At 53.3% G+C, this 18,276-nt stretch overlaps 1 protein-coding gene across 3 annotated transcripts; it reads left to right on the top strand.

Annotated features, from left to right (window-relative positions):
- Nucleotides 1-18,176, top strand: LOC102460380 (zinc finger protein 783-like). Of its 3 annotated transcripts, XM_075919758.2 has the most exons (6): nt 1-124; nt 5,806-6,186; nt 9,592-9,715; nt 10,248-10,361; nt 10,827-10,940; nt 12,012-18,176. In XM_075919758.2, exons 1-6 carry the CDS (start codon nt 53-55, stop codon nt 13,148-13,150), a joined length of 1,944 nt encoding a protein of 647 aa, XP_075775873.2. In that variant the 5' UTR covers nt 1-52; the 3' UTR covers nt 13,151-18,176. The 3 variants fall into 3 exon arrangements, with proteins under 3 accessions (XP_075775873.2, XP_075775874.2, XP_075775872.2); XM_075919759.2 differs by lacking the exon at nt 5,806-6,186 and having other exon boundaries at nt 56-124; XM_075919757.2 differs by lacking the exon at nt 1-124 and having other exon boundaries at nt 3,877-6,186.
- The last annotated feature ends 100 nt before the right edge of the window (nt 18,177-18,276 follow it).

Genomic DNA, 18,276 nt, shown 5'->3' with positions numbered 1-18,276 from the left:
CGGGGGGCGCTCTCGGCTCTCGCAGCCCCCCCCGCTTCTGCCGGCTCCCGGCATGCACCGCGCGGCCGGGAGCGGGGCGGGACTCTGCCCAGCCGGGGCCATGGCCGAGCGCTTCGCTGCCCAGGTACCGCCCGGGGGGGGGCTCTGCGTGCGGGGGGGGGAGAACTGTGCAGGCCCTGGGGGGGGGGGCTTTGCGGGCCCTGGGGGGCTCTGCGTGCGGGCCCACGGGGGAGCGAGGGGAAGGGCTGAGCGGGCCAGAAGGGGGGGGTCCTGCGGGTGGGGGGGCGAGAACTGTGCAGGCCCTGGGGGGCTCTGCGGGCCCTGGGGGGGGGAGAATTGTGCAGGCCCTGGGGGGGGGGGCTGTGCGGGCCCAGGAGGGGGGTTCTGCATGCGGGGGGGAGAACTGTGCAGGCCCGGGGGGGGGGGCTGTGCAGGTCCTGGAGGGGGCTCTGCGTGCGGGGGGGGGGGGGAGGAATTGTGCAGGCCCTGGGGGGGGGCTGTGCGGGCCCAGGAGGGGGTTCTGCGTGCGGGGGGGAGAACTGTGCAGGCCCGGGGGGGGGGGCTGTGTGGGCACTGGGGCGGGGCACGGCAGCTGTTACATTTATCTCTGAGCAGCCCGTCTGGGGTGGGGGGCTCCAAGCTGCCAAGCCCGGCGAGGGGAGCTGTTCGTCCCGGGCTGGGTGTTGCACCCCACGGGGCTGCCGCAGGCTGTGCCCAGCTACCCCGGCGCTCCTGGCCCGGACAGATCCTGCCCAGCGAAGTGTCTGGAGCCAGAGAACAAGGCACCTCTTGGCGTGTGGCCGGTGCCAGCAGCCTTTGCCTTCCCACTGCCCCTCGTGGCTATGTCTACACTGGCGGGTTTTTGCACAAGAACAGGTCCACTACGCTGTGCTTTTGTGCAAGAGGGTCCATGGCAGTGTGGACACTCTCTTGCACAAGAAAGCTCTGATGGCCATTTTAGCCATAGGGCTTTCTTGCGCAAGAAACTCCTGCCCTGTGTCCACACTGCCCTCTTGCACAAGAGGGCTTACCCCTGTTAGAAAAGAGTGTAGCTCTTGCGCAAGAAGCCCTCTCTTACCACGCTTTACTGTAAATCTTCTCTGCAAGAGCAGGTGGGCAGTGTGGACCCTCTGCGCAAGAACCCGCCAGTGTAGACATAGCCCGTGTCCCAGGCCAGTGTCTCCACGCATGCCCGTCCCCTCTCCCCCACTGCCAGGCGACAACAGTGGCTCCAGGCTCACTGCTAGGTTTGTGCGATCAGCCAGGGGCTTGGCTTTGGCTGGCTGTCCATGTGCAAACTAGCCCAGCACCTTCTGCAGGTCTCACTCGCTTTCCTTCAAACCGGCCCTCGGCTCTCCAGCCCTGCCTCCCTCGTTTCCCTGCCCTGCGTGGCTCCTGATCCCACAAATGCTTTTACATTTGGGCAACTTCTGCCATGGATGGTGTCCCTTGACCTCAGGGAGACTGCTCACACGTGGAGGCTGTTTGGGCAGATGTCTGCCGCATTGAGTCCTTCCTACCAACGCTCTTGCGGACATGGGCCATCTCGAATTTGTACAGTGTCTGTCTCTTCTCCCTTTGCACCTGGTCCTTGGGTAATCTCATCTGCAGGCACAAGGTCAGCAGTCTGAGCTGATGACTCCCAGAGCCACCTCTCTGCTTCTGGCAAAGCTAAACTCTCAGCCCGTCTCACTGGCATCTCCTTGTGAGCCTATGCTCAACATGGCCACATCAGAGCTCCTAGCCTTTCTCCCATCCCCCTCGTCTGCCCTGCCACCTCCTTCCCTGATCGTTGTGGGCAGCATCACCATCCTGCCTGGCACTTGGGCCTGTAATCTGGGCTTCATCTTCAACTCAGACCCATTGCTAGGTCCTCTCATCTGGTAAATCTTGCTGTTTCTCTTTGCGTGACAACCCAAAGAGACGGCCTTTCCTGTCCAGCCGCACGACTGAAATGCTCAGCCAGGTTCTCATCCATTTGCACCACAGTTACTGCAACCTCCTTCCCCCCAGCCTTGGCAGAGACCATTTTGCCTGGCCATGTCCAATCACTTTTCTAGCTTAGTGCTTTGAGCATGTCGCTCCCTGCTTTGAATCCTCCCACTGGCTCATAAGAGAGGCCAAACTGGGTCAGACCAAAGGTCCATCTAGCCCAATGTTCTGTCTTCCCACAGTGGCCAATGCCAGATGCCCCAGAGGGAGTGAACAGAACAGGGAATTAAGTGATCCCTCCCCTGTCACCCATTCCCAGCATCTGATAGACAGAGGCTAGGGACACCATTCCTACCCATCCTGGCTAACAGCTATTGATAGACCTAACCTCCGTGAATGTCTCTATTTCCATTTTGAACCCTGTTACATAGTCCTGGTCTCCATAATAACCTATGGCAAGGAGTTCCACAGGATGATTGCCTTGTGTGAAGAAATACCTGAAAACTCCTCCCCTTCCTCTCTCCAGGCCTGCAAAGATCTTGACAGTGATTAGGCAGTTGGTGTGCAGAGGCCACTGCCTACCATGCTGATCAGTACTGTCTCGTTTTTTAACTCATACTTTCCTTTGTCTGTCTCTGTCGCCTTGTCTTATGCTTCACACGGTCAACTCTTTCTGCTTCCCTCTGAGCTGAGTGCAGCAATCCACTTGTGCTCTGTCTTGTGTAAGGGTCCTCGAAAAGCAGCCTCGATTCTGACTGTTACTGTGATTCTTCATTTTAAAATGATCCTTCCTGCTGTCCGGTTCTGAATCACATTCTTCTACTGTAGGAATGGGCAAAAGCAGGGATTTGGAGCAATCACAGTTTTTAATTGCTCCGCTCCAGCTCTGCTCTGGCACCAATAGTGACTGCTTCGACTCCACTCCACACTTCGACTCCAATTAATTTTTAACTAAATAAAAAAGTGCATACTGTAATTTTGAAAAAACGTTATTTTCAGTTTTTTAAAACAATTTAAATGTCATCAACAATGATACAAACTAGAATCATTCATAATTCAATCTGTAAAAAAATATTGCAGCTATCAAGTCGTCTTTCATGGCCTGCCGCAGATCATTTAAAATTAACTGTAAAGCTGAAAACAGCTAGTCGCTCTACACTAGCTTGAGTTGTTGGCATGCTCGAAGCAATTCTACAGGCAGCCTGAATGCGGAGTGGGTAGCTGTAAATGGACTCAAAAACAGACTTAACTTTTAGCCTACCAATAGACTCCATCGCCTCACCATCTTCCCGAAAGTTTCTCTCGAATAATGCTTCATTACAATTATGAATCGCAGAAACTTGCCGGCGTCTTTCTTGTTAATCCAATTCCTTTTCAAAGTCGTCATCTTCTGAAGAATTGGTGCTTGAATTATCTCCTTTTCCCTGTGATGGTTGAAGACATCTCAGGGATGGACACTCGAACAAGTTCAGAGTGGAGATGGAAGTTTGAGAGCAGCCTGCTATTTCTGAAGGATGTGAACTTTCTGAAACCGCAAATTCGATTGTTGATGACTCCTTTTGTTGTGTTTCGTTTTCTTCAACCTCTTTTGCCGAGTTCAAATGTAGCAATAGATTTTGTATTTCGAGTCGTCGAGCAATATCAAGGAGCCCTTCCTTTGCCTTTGGTATTTCCCTTGAGGTAAGAAGAATCCGATACCGTGGGTCAACATAAACTCCAGCAAGGAAATGAATATTGTCAAAAAGCTTCTCTTTGTGTTTCTGCATGGAGGATAGAATTCCTTCTGCAATTTGTCCACCATTTTCTTGCAAGAATTTTGACAGTTGTCGCCATTCCTTCATTAAAACTCCTGGGGTTACATTGACAGCTTGAAGATTCATGGTTGTTTGGTTTGGCTTTGCCAGGAGGTCTCTCAGGTTCTTCACTTCATCCCATTCGGCACGTTGTCGATTTCTTCTTTGCTTTTCCCAAAAGCCCAAATTTGGGCTTTTCAAATTCAAAAGTAAAGACATTATTGAGATCCTTTTCTGTAAATCGGCTATCAATCATGGGGGCAGATTTGATTTTTTTTTTGTTGAAGCCATGGCCAGATCTTCTTGTGCTGCTACCGCAACCAAATGTTTCTTGTTATGATCTTCGAAAAACAATGAACAAAAGCATTACATTTTTTTTATAATGTGAAATCTTAACCACTTAGGGTACTTTGAATTTATTTTGGATTTTCTGGACAAAAATGATCGCATTTTCTTTTTACACAAATTTTTTATTAAAGTATATTTTAATATTTTAACATGTTTCTTGCAGTTTTAATGAAGTAAGAAGTGTTTTTAACATATATAATTAATATAAATTTTTATTTATAAATTGCAAGTTAGTTTTTCTTATGAAATTTTGCAGTAGAAATATTCGAAATATTTTCCAAGTTTTTAATTAATATCTCAAAAATGCTTTAATATAGATATATCAATGAAATTGGGTATGTGCCGAAGCATTAGTATGTGCTATTGCTGTTCTACAACATTAATTGTTGGGAAGTAACAAGGCTACACGTTACAAGGTTGAAAATAAACACATACTAATCTAACTATCTAACTAATCTACGCAAGTTCGTACTCGCCTAAGGGTGGGAGCAGTCTGCAGTGTTGCCAGATGTCTGATAATTATCTGATTCTTTAATAAAACATATCTCCAAAAAACTTTTTATTTTTGTATCTGTACATTAAATCTTGATTTCAGCTGAAGTGAGAATAACTGTGACATATTATGTAAAGTGGTAAAGTAAATGTTAATATCAATTGTTATACAGTCTGAAACTTTTGGCACCTTTACGACTTTCTTACTAAAATATCATTCATTTTGGACTGAAAATGAAAAAAAAAAACCCTGGAGCGGTGGAGCAGTCAAGATTTTCTATGCTCCGGCTCCGCTCTAGCTCCAGGCAAAAACCTGCAGCTCCACTGCTCTGCGCTCCAGCTCCAGGCTCTGCTCCAAAGCCCTGGGTCCTGCTTTGGGCAGGAGGCTGTACTCGATGACTCCAGAGGTCTCTTCCAGTCCTATGATTCTATGAATCCACTGGGCTGTGAGTGCCAATAGGCGTCCTACATTTCACAAGCTTCTTCCAACTAAACACACTTGGCATTGAGTTTAAAATGCTCAAGCCACCAACAGGCATAGGGTTTGGCTGCCTCCAAAACTGCTTTGCAAACAACTAGCTGTTTGTGCAGTGTACACACACTTGCTTGTGTTGTTTGTTTGTAGCCTATCTCGTGCAGCAGGTAGGAGCAAGGTGATTTTACACAATGTAGCATCTGCAAACTTTAAGGAGGCATCAACTTAAAATCACTAGTAGCATTACAAGTAGCAGCACAAAAGGACTATAATAGAACAAAATTAGAGAACAATTATAGGTTCTTTTCTTTGTTTATTTGCATGGTGCATTTGACATCCCTTTGTGTAGGCATTTTCACTATTTCCCCAAGGTGTATTCGTTTCCCCTCTTTGCTTGGGTCTTTCACACAGCAACAGAGGAGAGAAACGTAACACAAATTAGGAGAGTGTGGTCATAGAAACCAGCAAGCAAACTAAAGGACAGGTGTAACAGCTGAAGCTAGTCTGAACTCTCACTTCACAAATGGAGTCAGTTGCAAGCTGTCAGGCTCCCTTAAACCTCATGTCAAGGAGTTTATAATTCTAATACAGATGTCGAAAGACCTCATTTCTCACATCAGGACAGCGACATGTTGGACCAAAGATCACATGGTGCAGAGGGGTTTGTGGCATGTGAATGGGTCTTGTGCTGGGTCTCTGTATCTGACTTTGCCACTTGGAAATGTGGCTCTAGCTCCATTTTCCATCTTGCCCCCTTGCAAACAGGCCCAGGAATGGGATGCCCAGCGCCTGATGTCATTACAAACCCCCGCTGTCCTGGAACGAACATCTGTGCAAACAGCAGAGATTTCTATGTGGACCCTCGTGGCTGCCATCCAAGCCGTGGAGAGAAAGGTGGATTCGTTTGCCTCACGGTTGCTGAGTCTGGAGGGGAGAATAGGGACAGACGAGAAGAAAATACTTGAGTGCGAGAAAACAGAGTTGGAGTTTGGGAACCAGCTGGAGAGTAAGTGGACAGTGCTGGGGACGCTAATCCAGGAGTACGGGCTGTTACAGCGGCGGCTGGAGAACATGGAGAACCTGCTGAAGAACAGGAACTTCTGGATCCTTAGACTCCCCCCTGGTGTTAATGGAGAAGCCCCCAAGGTATCGGTGTCTGTCAGTACAGGCAGTAAAGGCTGAGCCTCTATTTGGGTAATGAAGTGATTTTTTCTGGGGCTGCCAAATGATTAAAGAAAGTAATTACAATGAATCACAGTTGGAATCACACTGTTAAGAATTTATTTAAATATATTTGCACATTTTCTACATTTTCAAATACATCGATTTCAGTTACAAGGCAGAATACAAATTGTGCAGCGCTCACGTTATATTTTTGGTACAAATATTTTCACTGTAAAAAAAAAATAGTATTTTCATTCACCCCCTACACATATTGCGGTGTAGTCTCTATCATGAAGTGCAACTTAGAAATGTAGACTTATGTTTTCTTTTTACATAACTGCATTCAAAAATAAAACCGTGTAAAACCTTAGCGCCTACAGGTCCATTCAGTCCTCCTCCTTGTTCAACCAGTTGCGAAGACTAGCAAGTTTGTTATATTTATGGGAAATAATATTGCCTGCTTCTTCTGAGAACAGGTGTCTGCGTGGCACAGTTGTAGCCAATTTGCAAAGTATGTACATACTAACTGTGCTAACCATTCATATACCCCTTCATGCTTCGATCACTATTCCAGAGGACATGTGTCCATGCTGATAACAGGTTCTGCTCAATAACAGTCCAAAGCAGTGTGGACTGATCCATGTTTGTTTTCATCATCTGAGTCAGATGCCGCCAGCAGAAGGTTGATTTGCTTTTTTGGTGGTTCGGGTTCTGTAGTTTTCAGATTGGAGTGTTACTCTTTTAACACTTCTGATGGTAAGTTCTACACCCGCTCAGATTTTGGTAGACACTTCAGATTCTTCAGTCTTAGTCTGAGTGCTGTGGCTATCTTGAGAAATCTCGCACTTGACAAAATGCAAAGCAAGTACCAATCTGCTATGGAAGTATTCTTAAAACGAACATGTGCTGGGTCATCACCCAAGACTACTGTAACATGGAATATATGGCAAAATGTGGCTAAAACCATAGAGCAGGAGACAGACAATGAATGTTCCCTCAAAGAGTTGTCACAGATTTAATTAGCCCATTGTTTTCTTAATGAGCATTATCAGCATGGTAGCATTATCTCCTATGTATGTAAACAAACTTGTTTGTCTGAGTGATTGGCTGAATAAGAAGAAGGACTGAGTGGACTTGTAGAGTCTCAAGTTTTACATTGTTTTGTCTAGAGTGCAGTTATGTAGCAAAATACATCTCCATTTATAACTTCCGCTTTTACAATAAAGTACTTGTATAAGGTGAATTGAAAAATACTATTTTTACAGTGCAAATATTTGTAATAAAAATAAAGTGAGCACTGCATATGTTGTATTCGGTGTTGTAATTAAAATCAATATATTTGAAAATGTAGAAAAATACCTTGTACACCCACCCACACACATACACACACACACACAAAGATGATTGCTTGGGCCTTTAACTCAATTAATTTTTGGTTTTTGGAAGATGAAATGAAATGTCCCAGCTTCATTTCAATCTTTGTCCTGGGGTGGGGCTGGGGAGGAGCGGTTCAGTTTGCAGGCTAACCTGGGGGGAGAGAACAGCCCCAGCCCTCTCTCACTGCAGCAGATTAGGGCCAGATGAGAAGCGCCTATCCATGGCTGCTGCAGCTCCAGCGGTCACAGCCGGGGGAAGGCTGTATGTTGGGGCAGGTCCAGGTTCATCTGCCCCCTGCGCTCTGCAGCCAAAGTGAAGATTGCACGAAACTCTGCACTTTCCCCTCACTCCCTGATGAAGGGAAACAGCCAGCCATGTCCCTGTACAAACTGAGGGGGGGTCCTTCATACACCACCACTCCGCACCCACCCTAAAGGGCATCTTGGGGGGGAGTTCCTGGGGTAGTCCTAGGGAGGGGGCCGTGCCCCCAGCCAGCCCCTTTCACCTGCCTGATGATTCTGTCTCTGCTATATGGTTTTCTGGGAAGCAATTCCATTCTGGGCACATCCCGTTGTCCTGGCACAACCAAACCCTGCCCTTCCTTTCCGTTATGACAGGAGGAAGCTGTATACCACATCTGGCGGTCCTAGTTCTTACTGCTTAGGAGGAATTCTTGAACAGACAGAGGGACAGACCCACAGACTCTCAAATATATATAGTAGATACATTGTAGTTGGTATTCTATTGTTGTATAACAGTGTGATAAAAACTGTGCTGAATTGCCATTTTTAAGTCAAGTGCATGTGTTTTGAGTTAATTGCGTGAGTTAACTGCGATTCAGTGACAGCCCTAGATTTTTCAGATTTCTGACCCAGAGTTCCTTAATTCCCCATTGCAAAATGGTTTGACCAGAGTCAGTGTCTTCATTAGCTACTCGCGGTGGCGAGTCACAGTGCAGGCAGTCTCCGACTTATGAACGGGTTACATTCCGAACACCTGGTCATAACTCGATTTGGTCGTAAGTCGGAAATACCCTTAAACGCGCTGCCCATGCTGTTCTAAAAACTTGACATACATGGTTCTCAACTCAAAAATATTCTAATGGGTTTAATGGGAGGTTGGTCATAAGTACGGGTGTTTATAAGTTGGGAAGTGGCTGTACGTCTGCGGGGTTCATTGGCTGTTTGTCTAGAAATCGTCCTGTACCATCTATCTGGGGCTCTCATCCTCAGCACCACTGCAGCTCTCTTATGCTGGCTGTTGGGGCGAGTTTAGCCTCCCATGAGAGCAGAGGGTCCTTTGTTCTTAGGCATGCAGGCAGCCCCCCAATCTCCAGGCCAGCCGGTGAAGCCCTGTTAGGACAGGAGAGAAGCACTTACCAGCCCTGGCCCAGGAGTGAGAGTAAGTTACTGAGATCAGCTGTTGGAAGGGGACTGTGTTCTCCCCACATTCCCTGCACACCCTGTGATCCGGTCCCCTCCTGTAATGAAGCCTGGCTCTGTAACCCTCCCATGACCCGGCCCTGAACGTGTCTAACTCTAGTAGCTTTGCAATGGGAATGTCAAATCCCGGTTAATCAGTTAACTGGTTAAACGTTAGCTGTGCCTCGCATTTAACCGGTTAACCAGCTCCCAGCCCCACACATGAGCTTGGGCTACAGCGCCTGTCCACAGCAGGCCCCCAGCAGGGCGGGAGCGGCCCCCTGCCCGCAGCAGGTGGGGAGCTGTTCCAGCTCTGCTCCTTCCCTCCCTCATTACTGGTTAACTAGAACGGGGGGGCATTGCCCATTTAGGATGATGGTTCCTGGCAGTGCTTTTTGTGTTTAAAAAAAAAAAAAGGTGCTGGTACTCCAGGGGAAAAGTTGTTGAGCAAAAAAAAGTTAAAAAATGCCCATCTTCCGCATTCAATCTATTGACCTTTTAGGCACGTCCTGTCTTGGTTTCTACAGTAATGACACCAGCATAGCACGTATGACTTAAATCCAAGTGCTGAATGGATGTTTGGTTTCAGGTGCCAGTGATGTTTGAGGACGGCGCGGTCTTCTCCCAGGACGAGTGGGAGAACTTAGAAGACTGGCAGAAGGAGCTGTACAAGAATGTGATGAAGGGGAATTATGAATATATGATCTCACTGGGTAAGAAGCTTTTGCCACGTTCTTATCAGAAAGTGTTTGCTCCTCCGGAGCGATGGCTTGACTCCACCAGCCGTGTGTGTCCTCACACTCATGTGAGTTCTGGGGGCCACGCGGGTCTTCATGCAATCAGTTCTGTGAGGCATGGTGTCCAGCGTGGTGGTGGTGCTCAGTGGTCAGTGCTCTCTGGACCTGACTGGTGGTTATATTTACTTATCATGTGCGGAAAACCTGCTGTGCCATAGTTTTGTTCTTACGCTGACTTGAACACGAGTACGATTCCCGCTGGCACCGCTGTACTTACCGTAACTTAGGTCCTTGCATGTGAAGATGCCAAGAGGCTGCTGGGTGCGTGGCAGTCAGTTCTGCTGCCCACAGGGTATGTCATGCAGACGCGGTGCAAGGAACCGACGTCCCTGCGTAAGGGAGTGATGATTGGGGGGCCACACACAGACCTGGAGGGGACTGATTGTAAAAGCCCTCGCAATTCTACAGGTTCTCTCTATTAATAGCCCCGTGTCCTCCCCGTGAACAGACTATGCAATTTCCAAGCCTAACATCCTGTCCCGGATTGAGCGAGGAGAAGAGCCGTGTGCCAGGGGTCAGCAGGAGTCCGAGGCGAGAGAAACCCTTGCAGAGCCCAGCGCAGGTGAGGGATGGAGGACATTGACTCAGACTGCCGGGGAGACGAGCCCTGTAACTTCAGCCTTCATCTGCCCTTAGAGCTGCTCACCGTGTTTTTATCCTTAGATTTCTTACGTCAGAGATTCTCTGCCAATCAAAATGACTTCTGGCTTTAGTCCCTCCTCTTTGAGTGTGTGACTACTCAGTGCACGTAACCACTTGGTTTGTTTCCTCTGGGGCCTCTGTAGCCTGGCCGGTCCTATTCAGTCAGTGCCTGCTCCAGAGAGGGAGGTTTGGGCCTCGGGAAAGGGTTGTTATGGCCCAGTTTCCAAAAGGGGAAGAGCTGCATGACCAATAGGACGTGGTTCGGATGCCAGTGTCTGTGTGGGAAAGGTTATTCGAGTCTTGGCTCTCCAGGCGTGCCCACGAGGTCCCAGCTATTGATTTAATCCTTCGAGCCTCCTCACTGGGTTCTCTTTCCCATGGCCAGAGACTGCGACGTCTGTCCTCGAAATCGCCGTTCAGATTAAGCAAGAGGAAGAGCCAATTGCGGAGGAGCAGCAGGCTGCAGGAGGAGGAGAAGCCCCTACAGAGCTCATGGCAGGTGTGTGCTAGGCCCACGGGAGTCTGAACCCCGGCAGTGTGACCTACACGCAGGAACGCGAGCGAAAGCTTTGTTCTTCCAACACTCTGCTGTGGTCCAGGGTGAGCAGCGTTCTCGTGACGTGCCTCAGTCACAGCAGGGAGAGGAGTGCTACATTCCCCCCCCCCCCAGCGTTCTTGTGTGACAGACTGTTTGGGGGCAGGAGTGGGACCCTGTGGGGCTGGGCTGGGCTGATTAGCTCCTGGGGTGCTCAGCTGCTGTCCCGGAGATGGGGCCTGGAGAGATGCCGGGATAGATCCACTGCCCCCTCCTTCCGTGGCAGGAGGGCTCAGGGACAAGAGATGTCCTTAGGCTCGCTTGCCTGCTGACTGATCCCGGTGCAACCAGTGGGAGCCGCGTGGGCGATCCGAGTGCAGGACTCGGCCCGTTGGGGGTCCCCCATGTAGGGATTTAGGCAGAAATCTCCGTGCCGAGCCCAGGTAGAATCTTGCCTGTCTAGCAGGGAGAGTTTGTATCCCAGGCCAGGCCAGCTCCCTTTGCATCTCCAGCTGTCGCTTAGGTAGCCCCACCCCTGTGGGATCAGAGTCCCGCCGGAGCTTTCTTATCCTTCTGATTGGTGCTCCCGTGGTTCTTAAGAGCCCTGGCCTGGGCCCCCTGTGCTAGGCACCGTACAGAACAAAGAGGCAGTGAGACCAGCCAAGCCGTGGGTAGAAATGGATGGGAGAACACAGGAACGGGGGGAGCATTGGTCCGGATAACAGGCAGGGCAGCCCCAGGGCCGGAGGAACGTGGAGATGGATGGTGAGGTAGCTGTGGGGATGTTGGCGGAGAGCACCTCCCAGTCTGTGTAGCCTTTACCCCCCCAATGCCCTGGGAGGAAGGGCGGGGTTGCTGTCCATTAGCCGCTGGGAAAGGAAGTGCAGAGAGGCGAAATGTTCTGCCCTAGCTCGCCCCAGGAGCCTGCAGGAACCTAGCGGTGTAAGCACACGCCCAGCCTTCCCCTCCTTTGGTGTCCCAGAGGGTTCATCCCCCAGGCCTGTGACTGACGTTTGCCTTTGCTCCCTGTTCCAGTGGCTGGCTGGCTCCCCAGCCATGAAAAGAACAAGGAGCAAGAGTCACAAGAGCTGGAGGCACACTGGGCCTCGGCCCAGAGACCGGAAGAGAATATTGACCAGAGCGCCGAGCCCAGCCCGCCTCAGTACGGCTCCGGCGGGCCGGACGTGACCATGGCAGCGCACCTGCCCGAGAAGCCCCTGCAGCATGAGAGAGACTTCAGCCCCGTGAAAGCCAGTCCCAGGCCCCAGGGGGCCCTCACACCGGAGCGGCCCTTCCTCTGCCCCGAGTGTGGGACGTGCTTCCAGCGCCGGGAGCACTTTGTGCAGCACCAGCGCACCCACACGGGCGAGCGCGCCTTCGTGTGCCCCGAGTGCGGCAAGGCCTTCGCGCAGCAGTCCAACCTCACCAGCCACTACCGCAGCCACACGGGCGAGCGCGCCTTCCCCTGCCCCGAGTGCGGCAAGGCCTTCATCCACCAGTCCACCCTCACCACCCACCTGCGCACCCACACGGGCGAGAAGCCCTACCAGTGCAGCGTGTGCGCCAAGCGCTTCGGCCGCCTCTCCACCCTGCTGGAGCACCAGCGCACCCACACCGGTGAGAAGCCCTACCCTTGCCCGGAGTGCGAGAAACGCTTCAGCCGCCTCTCCACGCTGGTGGAGCACCGGCGCACCCACACCGGTGAGAAGCCCTACAAGTGCACCCAGTGCGAGAAGAGCTTCACGCGCCTCACCAACCTGACGGTGCACCAGAGCACCCACGCCGGCGAGCGGGCCTTCAAGTGCACCCAGTGCGGCAAGAGCTTCGCCCAGAAGCCCTACTTCCTCAAGCACCTGCGCAACCACACCAAGGAGAAGCTCTACCAGTGCCTGGAGTGCGGCAAGAGCTTCATCTGCCACTCCTGGCTGGCGCGCCACCAGATGATCCACACGGGCGAGCGGCCCCACCAGTGCGGCGCCTGCAGCAAGAGCTTTGTGCAGAAGGAGCATCTCTTGAAGCACCAGCGCGTCCACACCGGCGAGCGGCCCTTCCAGTGCCCCGCCTGCGCCAAGAGCTTCCGCTGCCAGCAGTCCCTGCGGCTGCACCAGTGCGCCCGCGCTGGCCAGCTGGGCTGCGCGCCGGGGGGGTCCATGAAAGTGGAGAGTACGGGGTAGTACGGGGCAAGCCCCACGTTGGGATCCACAGGGAGAGCCTGCCGCAGCCCCACACTATGCATGCCGGAGGGGAGGGAGTGCTGGCCGCAAGAGGGTACAGACTGTGAGCCACGAGCAGCCGTTCTGGGCCGCACCCAGGGAAGAGACCCCGCACCTGGGACGTGGACGCAGTCGCTTTGTTTGTACGAACAGTCTTCGCACCGCGGCGGCAGCGGGCTCCGTGGTGCGGGAACGGTGCAGCGTGAGCTGCTGTAACAAGGACAGTTCCTGCCACCAATGAGCACAGGCTGGGGAGAGTGTGTGTCAGCCCGTTGGCAGGTGTGCTAAGCCCCTTCTCCTCCAGCGCCCTGCAATGCTCCACAAACACAGCCTGCTTGCAGCGCAGGGCGGCTTCCTGCGGGCAGCATGGCCGGGGGCTCGGGGGTGTGGCAAGGCAGAGACGTGCCTGCCGTTGCGCTGCCAGCCCGGGGCAGAGCCAGCTGTGCTCTGACCACTCTGCCTCACCACCGTCAGCTCTGGGAAACGGAGGCTGAGCTGCTCTGGGCGAGGCGCAGGGATGTAGCGTCTGGCTCGCTTGCCGCTGGGGGCAGTTTGGATGGCAAGCCTGGAGCAAAAGCTTCAGAGGGGGAGCCAAGTTAGTCTGTAACAGGAAAACTTCAGAGTCTGGTAGCACCTTAAAGACAAACAAAACATGTTGCTGGTCTTGTGAGGTTTCGTGAGCACAGCCCACTTCTTCAGCTGACAGGAAGTCCCAACCCAAGCCTGGGGCAGGCAGGTCTCCGGTTGGGACTGGCTGAGAAGCCCAGCAGCCAGACCGCAGCATTGCTGCTTCCCGCTGCAATTGGCCCTTCCCTGCACTGGGTGCACAGAGGCCGAGCGTGAGCCGCCCGCAGCGGGGCAGGTTAAAGCATCGTGACCAGCTGTTAAAAGGGATTTGGGGGGGGGGGGGAATCGGAGCCAAGCTCAGTTCCAATGAGCATTACCCGGGAGGAGGCCTGTGAGAGGTCTCCAGAGCAGACATGGCCCCTCCACACCGTGCTAAGGCAGGTGCTTCGGCCCTGCCCTGCTGATCACACTGTGGACCTGCTCTGGCTAGCAGCTCTCTCCCTTCCCAGGAGCCGCCTGCTGGCCTCAGATGAGACCTTTGGATGCTTTCAGGCCTGCCTGCACAGCTGGGTTTTGTCTGTCGGGGGGGCACGGGGCTTGGCTCCCTGAAGCGAGGCCAGGTACGACCGTTACCTGCGAGGCAGCTGTGCTCGTACCCACGCTTGCATGTCTGCCGCTGGGCCGAGCTGGGGTGCACTGGTGCATTCTGGGCTGCTCTTCTGCAGGAGCGAGAGGCCCACGGCTCAGGAACCATTCGGAAAGGATAGATAGGACAGGGAATAGCTTAATGCCACTACAAATCCACGGCGCACCTGCACCCTGACTGCTGTCAGCAGTCCTGATCCCTGCACCTGAGAAAAGACGGGTTTGGGTTGGCAGGGATAGGCCACAGAAATTCTTAGAATTATATCACAGCTTGTATACACACAGAGGTTAAACAGACTAGGCCTGCTCGGCTTGGCAGAGACACAAAGGGGGGATATGATAGGCCTGAAGAATGTGAATGAGGAGTTATTTACCCTTTCCCATAAGTTAATGGTCACCCACTGAAATGAATAGGCAGCAGGTTTAAAACAAAAGGAAGTTTTTCTTCATACAATGTACAGTTAACCTGTGGAACTCCTTGCCAGTGGATATTGTGAAGGCCAAACGTAACAATTTAAAAACGATTAGCTAAGGTCCTTGCCTGGCTGTTAGACGTGCATCCCTGCCATGTTGGCTGAGTGTCCCTGCACCTCTGACTGCCAGAGGCTGCGACTGGTCACGTGGGCTGGCTCCCTCAGACGGTGCCCTGCTCTGTTCATTCCCTGTGACGCCCCTGGCACTGGGCAGCCCTATGTTCTTGTGAACGTCTCCCTGGTGTGAGGCTGCTGGGGGCAAATGTCCATCTCCCACAGGTAGGAGGAAATGGCTTCCCTCTAGAACACTGCAGGCTAGTTCACTGCTCCTGGGCTTGGGTTTCCCAGGGCAGCCTCACCCCTTCCTGGACAGCAGTGCCGGCAGCACCTCCTGGCTTGGAACCAGCTGGCCCCAGCATTGCTTCTGCCTCAAGGACATTGCCTTAAAGTGGTGGTTCCTCCTACTCAGGAGCCATTTAGGTGGCTCTGGCTCTTCATCTGAGCCCGTCCCCCAAGGGTGGGTCTCATTTAGTCACAGCCCAGGTGTGGCAAAGCCTCCCCCTCCCCAAGGGGTGCGCCGCCTGGCTTCTGCTGCCAGGTGTGAGGACCACTTTGGGAGGTGGGCCAGGGACACAGCTGGAAGTCAGCCAGCTCATGCCCTCCTGCTGGAGCTAGGCGCCGGGAGCCTGCGCGCAGACGTGGCTAGCGCCGTGTGCTGCAGCCTGCTCAGAGCAAGGCTAACCAACTGTGGGTTAGAGCGGCAGAGGCGGGGCTACACGCAGGCACCCAGCAGCTGGACTGAACCCACGGCTGAGGTCAGCGAGCCTGAATCCATCTAGCAGAGCCCCCTACCATGACATTGCCGGGTCGGGCACCCGCCTGCATGGCCTTGGGGTGAGAGGCCAACTGAGCGGCGGGGTACAGTGTTAGCTGCTCAGGGGCCGATGGGCCTCACCAATGCAGGATGTGGGAAAGGAGGCTCAGGGGTGCTCCACTGGCCTATGTAGCCAGGGCTGCCTACCACAGCTCCTAGGTCACTTCACAAGGCTGGCATGTCCTATAGCAGCTGCCCACCCAAGCCCTGTCTGCTGGCATGATGGTGTGGGTGGGGCCCTACCGCTAGCAAACACCTCAACCCCTTCCTCTTGCTCCCAGGCATTAGCTCACCCAGGAGCAGGGGTGGCAGAGTGAAGGGGATGCAGCCGGCCAGAGACCAGGGGGACGAGCTCAGCTTCCTACCCCCAGCAGAGGGCTGAGTAGCCTGGGTCTCTGCTTGGGCTCTTGGGAAGTGTTGAGAGGCAGATGCTGCATTTCAGCAGCTACTGGGGGCATCTGACATTGGTCCCCCGCCCATCCCACGGTGGGGCTGGTTTGTGCTACAGGAAGGCCCTAGCAGGGAGCGTGCCGGCAAGAGGGGCTTAGAGACCTATGGTGTATGTGAAAAGTCATGTGTCTTGTGGGTGAAGCCAAGTCGCGAGCGTGTGTGTCTGGCCTTGCTCACAAGCAGGGCCCACGGCTGCATGTAGGGCCTGGAGTCCTGTGGCTCCATCACAGTAGCAGCCGTTGGGGTGATTCAAAGTCTCAGTGGGGGCTGTGACCAGCACTTTTGCTCTGTCCCATGAGAGGTAAGGCCCAGGGCCCCCGGCACGAGGCATGCAAGGCCCAGCTCAGTGTGCAGACCTGCAAGGCCCAGGCTTGCAGCAACGACCACTGAAGCCAGGCATGAGACAAGAAGCGTGCAGGGATTCAAGGGAGCTACGTTAGCAAAGCAGAGCTTGGCTCCAGCTGCAGCATCCATTCAGGCAAGGGGCTGCACGAAGCACAGATCCCTGCAGAGGTGCAAGTGATGATGCAGGGGGCTGGTTGTGTGTGGGGGGGGGCGGTCCCAGCATTCCTAGCGGGACCCTGCAGGGAGTAAGAGGAAGCAGGAGCTATGGCTTACTCACTCCACCCCCTCATTCCCCCAGCAGAGAGGGGGATGGCGCACACGAGTGCTGTGAGCTTCCTCTACCCGCCCTGCCATCCATCTTTTGTATTGCGCTACCAAGCGTGGCTTAAAACATCGCCTTGGTTTGCCTCCCCCCTCCTTGCATGCTGTAAAACCACTGCCAGGATCCCCCGCTGCACGGCTCTCCCCCACACACCAGCGTCTGCCTTCCTCCGCTGCAATGTCTCCTTTGGGCATCTAGTGGCTGAAGACACTCCCCCACCCCCACTTCTGTGTCTGATACACGGTGCGGCCTCCTCAGGGCCGAGGGGGCACGACTCTTGGTCACGGCTGGCAGACAGCCCTGGAGCAGGGAGGATGAAGGAAAGGGGTTGGTGTGCTAGTGGGACCCTGAGCCACTCTGCCCTTTACCCCAAGGCTACGTCTACACTGGCCCCTTTTCCGGAAGGGGCATGTTAATTTCAGCTATCGTAATAGGGAAATCTGCGGGGGATTTAAATATCCCCCGCGGCATTTAAATAAAAATGTCCGCCGCTTTTTTCCGGCTTTTAGAAAAGCCGGAAAAGAGCGTCTACACTGGCCCCGATCCTCCGGAAAAAAAGCCCTTTTCCGGAGGATCTTATTCCTACTTTGAAGGCGGACATTTTTATTTAAATGCCGCGGGGGATATTTAAATCCCCCGCGCATTTCCCTATTGCGATTTCAAAAATTACCATGCCCCTTCCGGAAAAGGGGCCAATGTAGACGTAGCCCAAGTGCGCTGTACCTCCACAACTGGCTAGCTCCAAGGACTCCCCCAGGCCTGGCTGCTGGGTTTGTATTGATTACTGGGCTTCTGCAAGCAAGGTACCAGCTCTTACCCGTGTTTTCCCACGCTCACTCTCCCTTGCTGGGTCAGCTGTCACTGCTCGTCTCCTCCCTATGTGCCTGGCAAGTCTTCCCGGGTGGGTGTGTGCTAGCACCTCCTATTCTGCCCTCTAGCCCACTTCACCCCCCTTTCTTTTCCCCAGGCACATCCCTGCCAGCCCATGGGGCAGGGCTTATATTCTGTTTGCCCACCACATCTCTGCCTGCCCATCTTACCCGCCCCCCCGAGGTGCTACAGCAGCCAACACCTCTGCTGTGTCTCCACGCGCCTTCCCCTGCCCTCCTGCCTTGTGACTCAGCTTTTCACCAGTAGAAGCCGTGCCTGCAGTCACCAGGGTTTATTAGCACAGCCCACTCCACAAACCCTTTCCTGGGTGCACAAGGCCTCAGGCAGGGCCAGCCCCCACCTCGGACAGGGCCGTTCCCCACTTCCCCCCACAGCAGCACACAGGCTGGGCTGCATCTCAGGGACACCATCACCTGGCTCCATGGACACGTGACCAATGTGGCGTTGGCGGGGCTGGAAAACAGAGAAGCCCTATTCACACCCAGCCCCATAACGAGAGTGTTATAACCCAGCCTCTCAC

The sequence above is a fragment of the Pelodiscus sinensis genome, chromosome 2 (genome assembly GCF_052426305.1).
Source record: "Pelodiscus sinensis isolate ZL-2025 chromosome 2, ASM5242630v1, whole genome shotgun sequence".
In the NCBI taxonomy this organism is placed as follows: Eukaryota; Metazoa; Chordata; order Testudines; family Trionychidae; genus Pelodiscus; species Pelodiscus sinensis.
The sequence above is the reverse complement of the archived record's forward strand: the minus strand, read 5'-3'. Positions and strand labels throughout refer to the sequence as shown.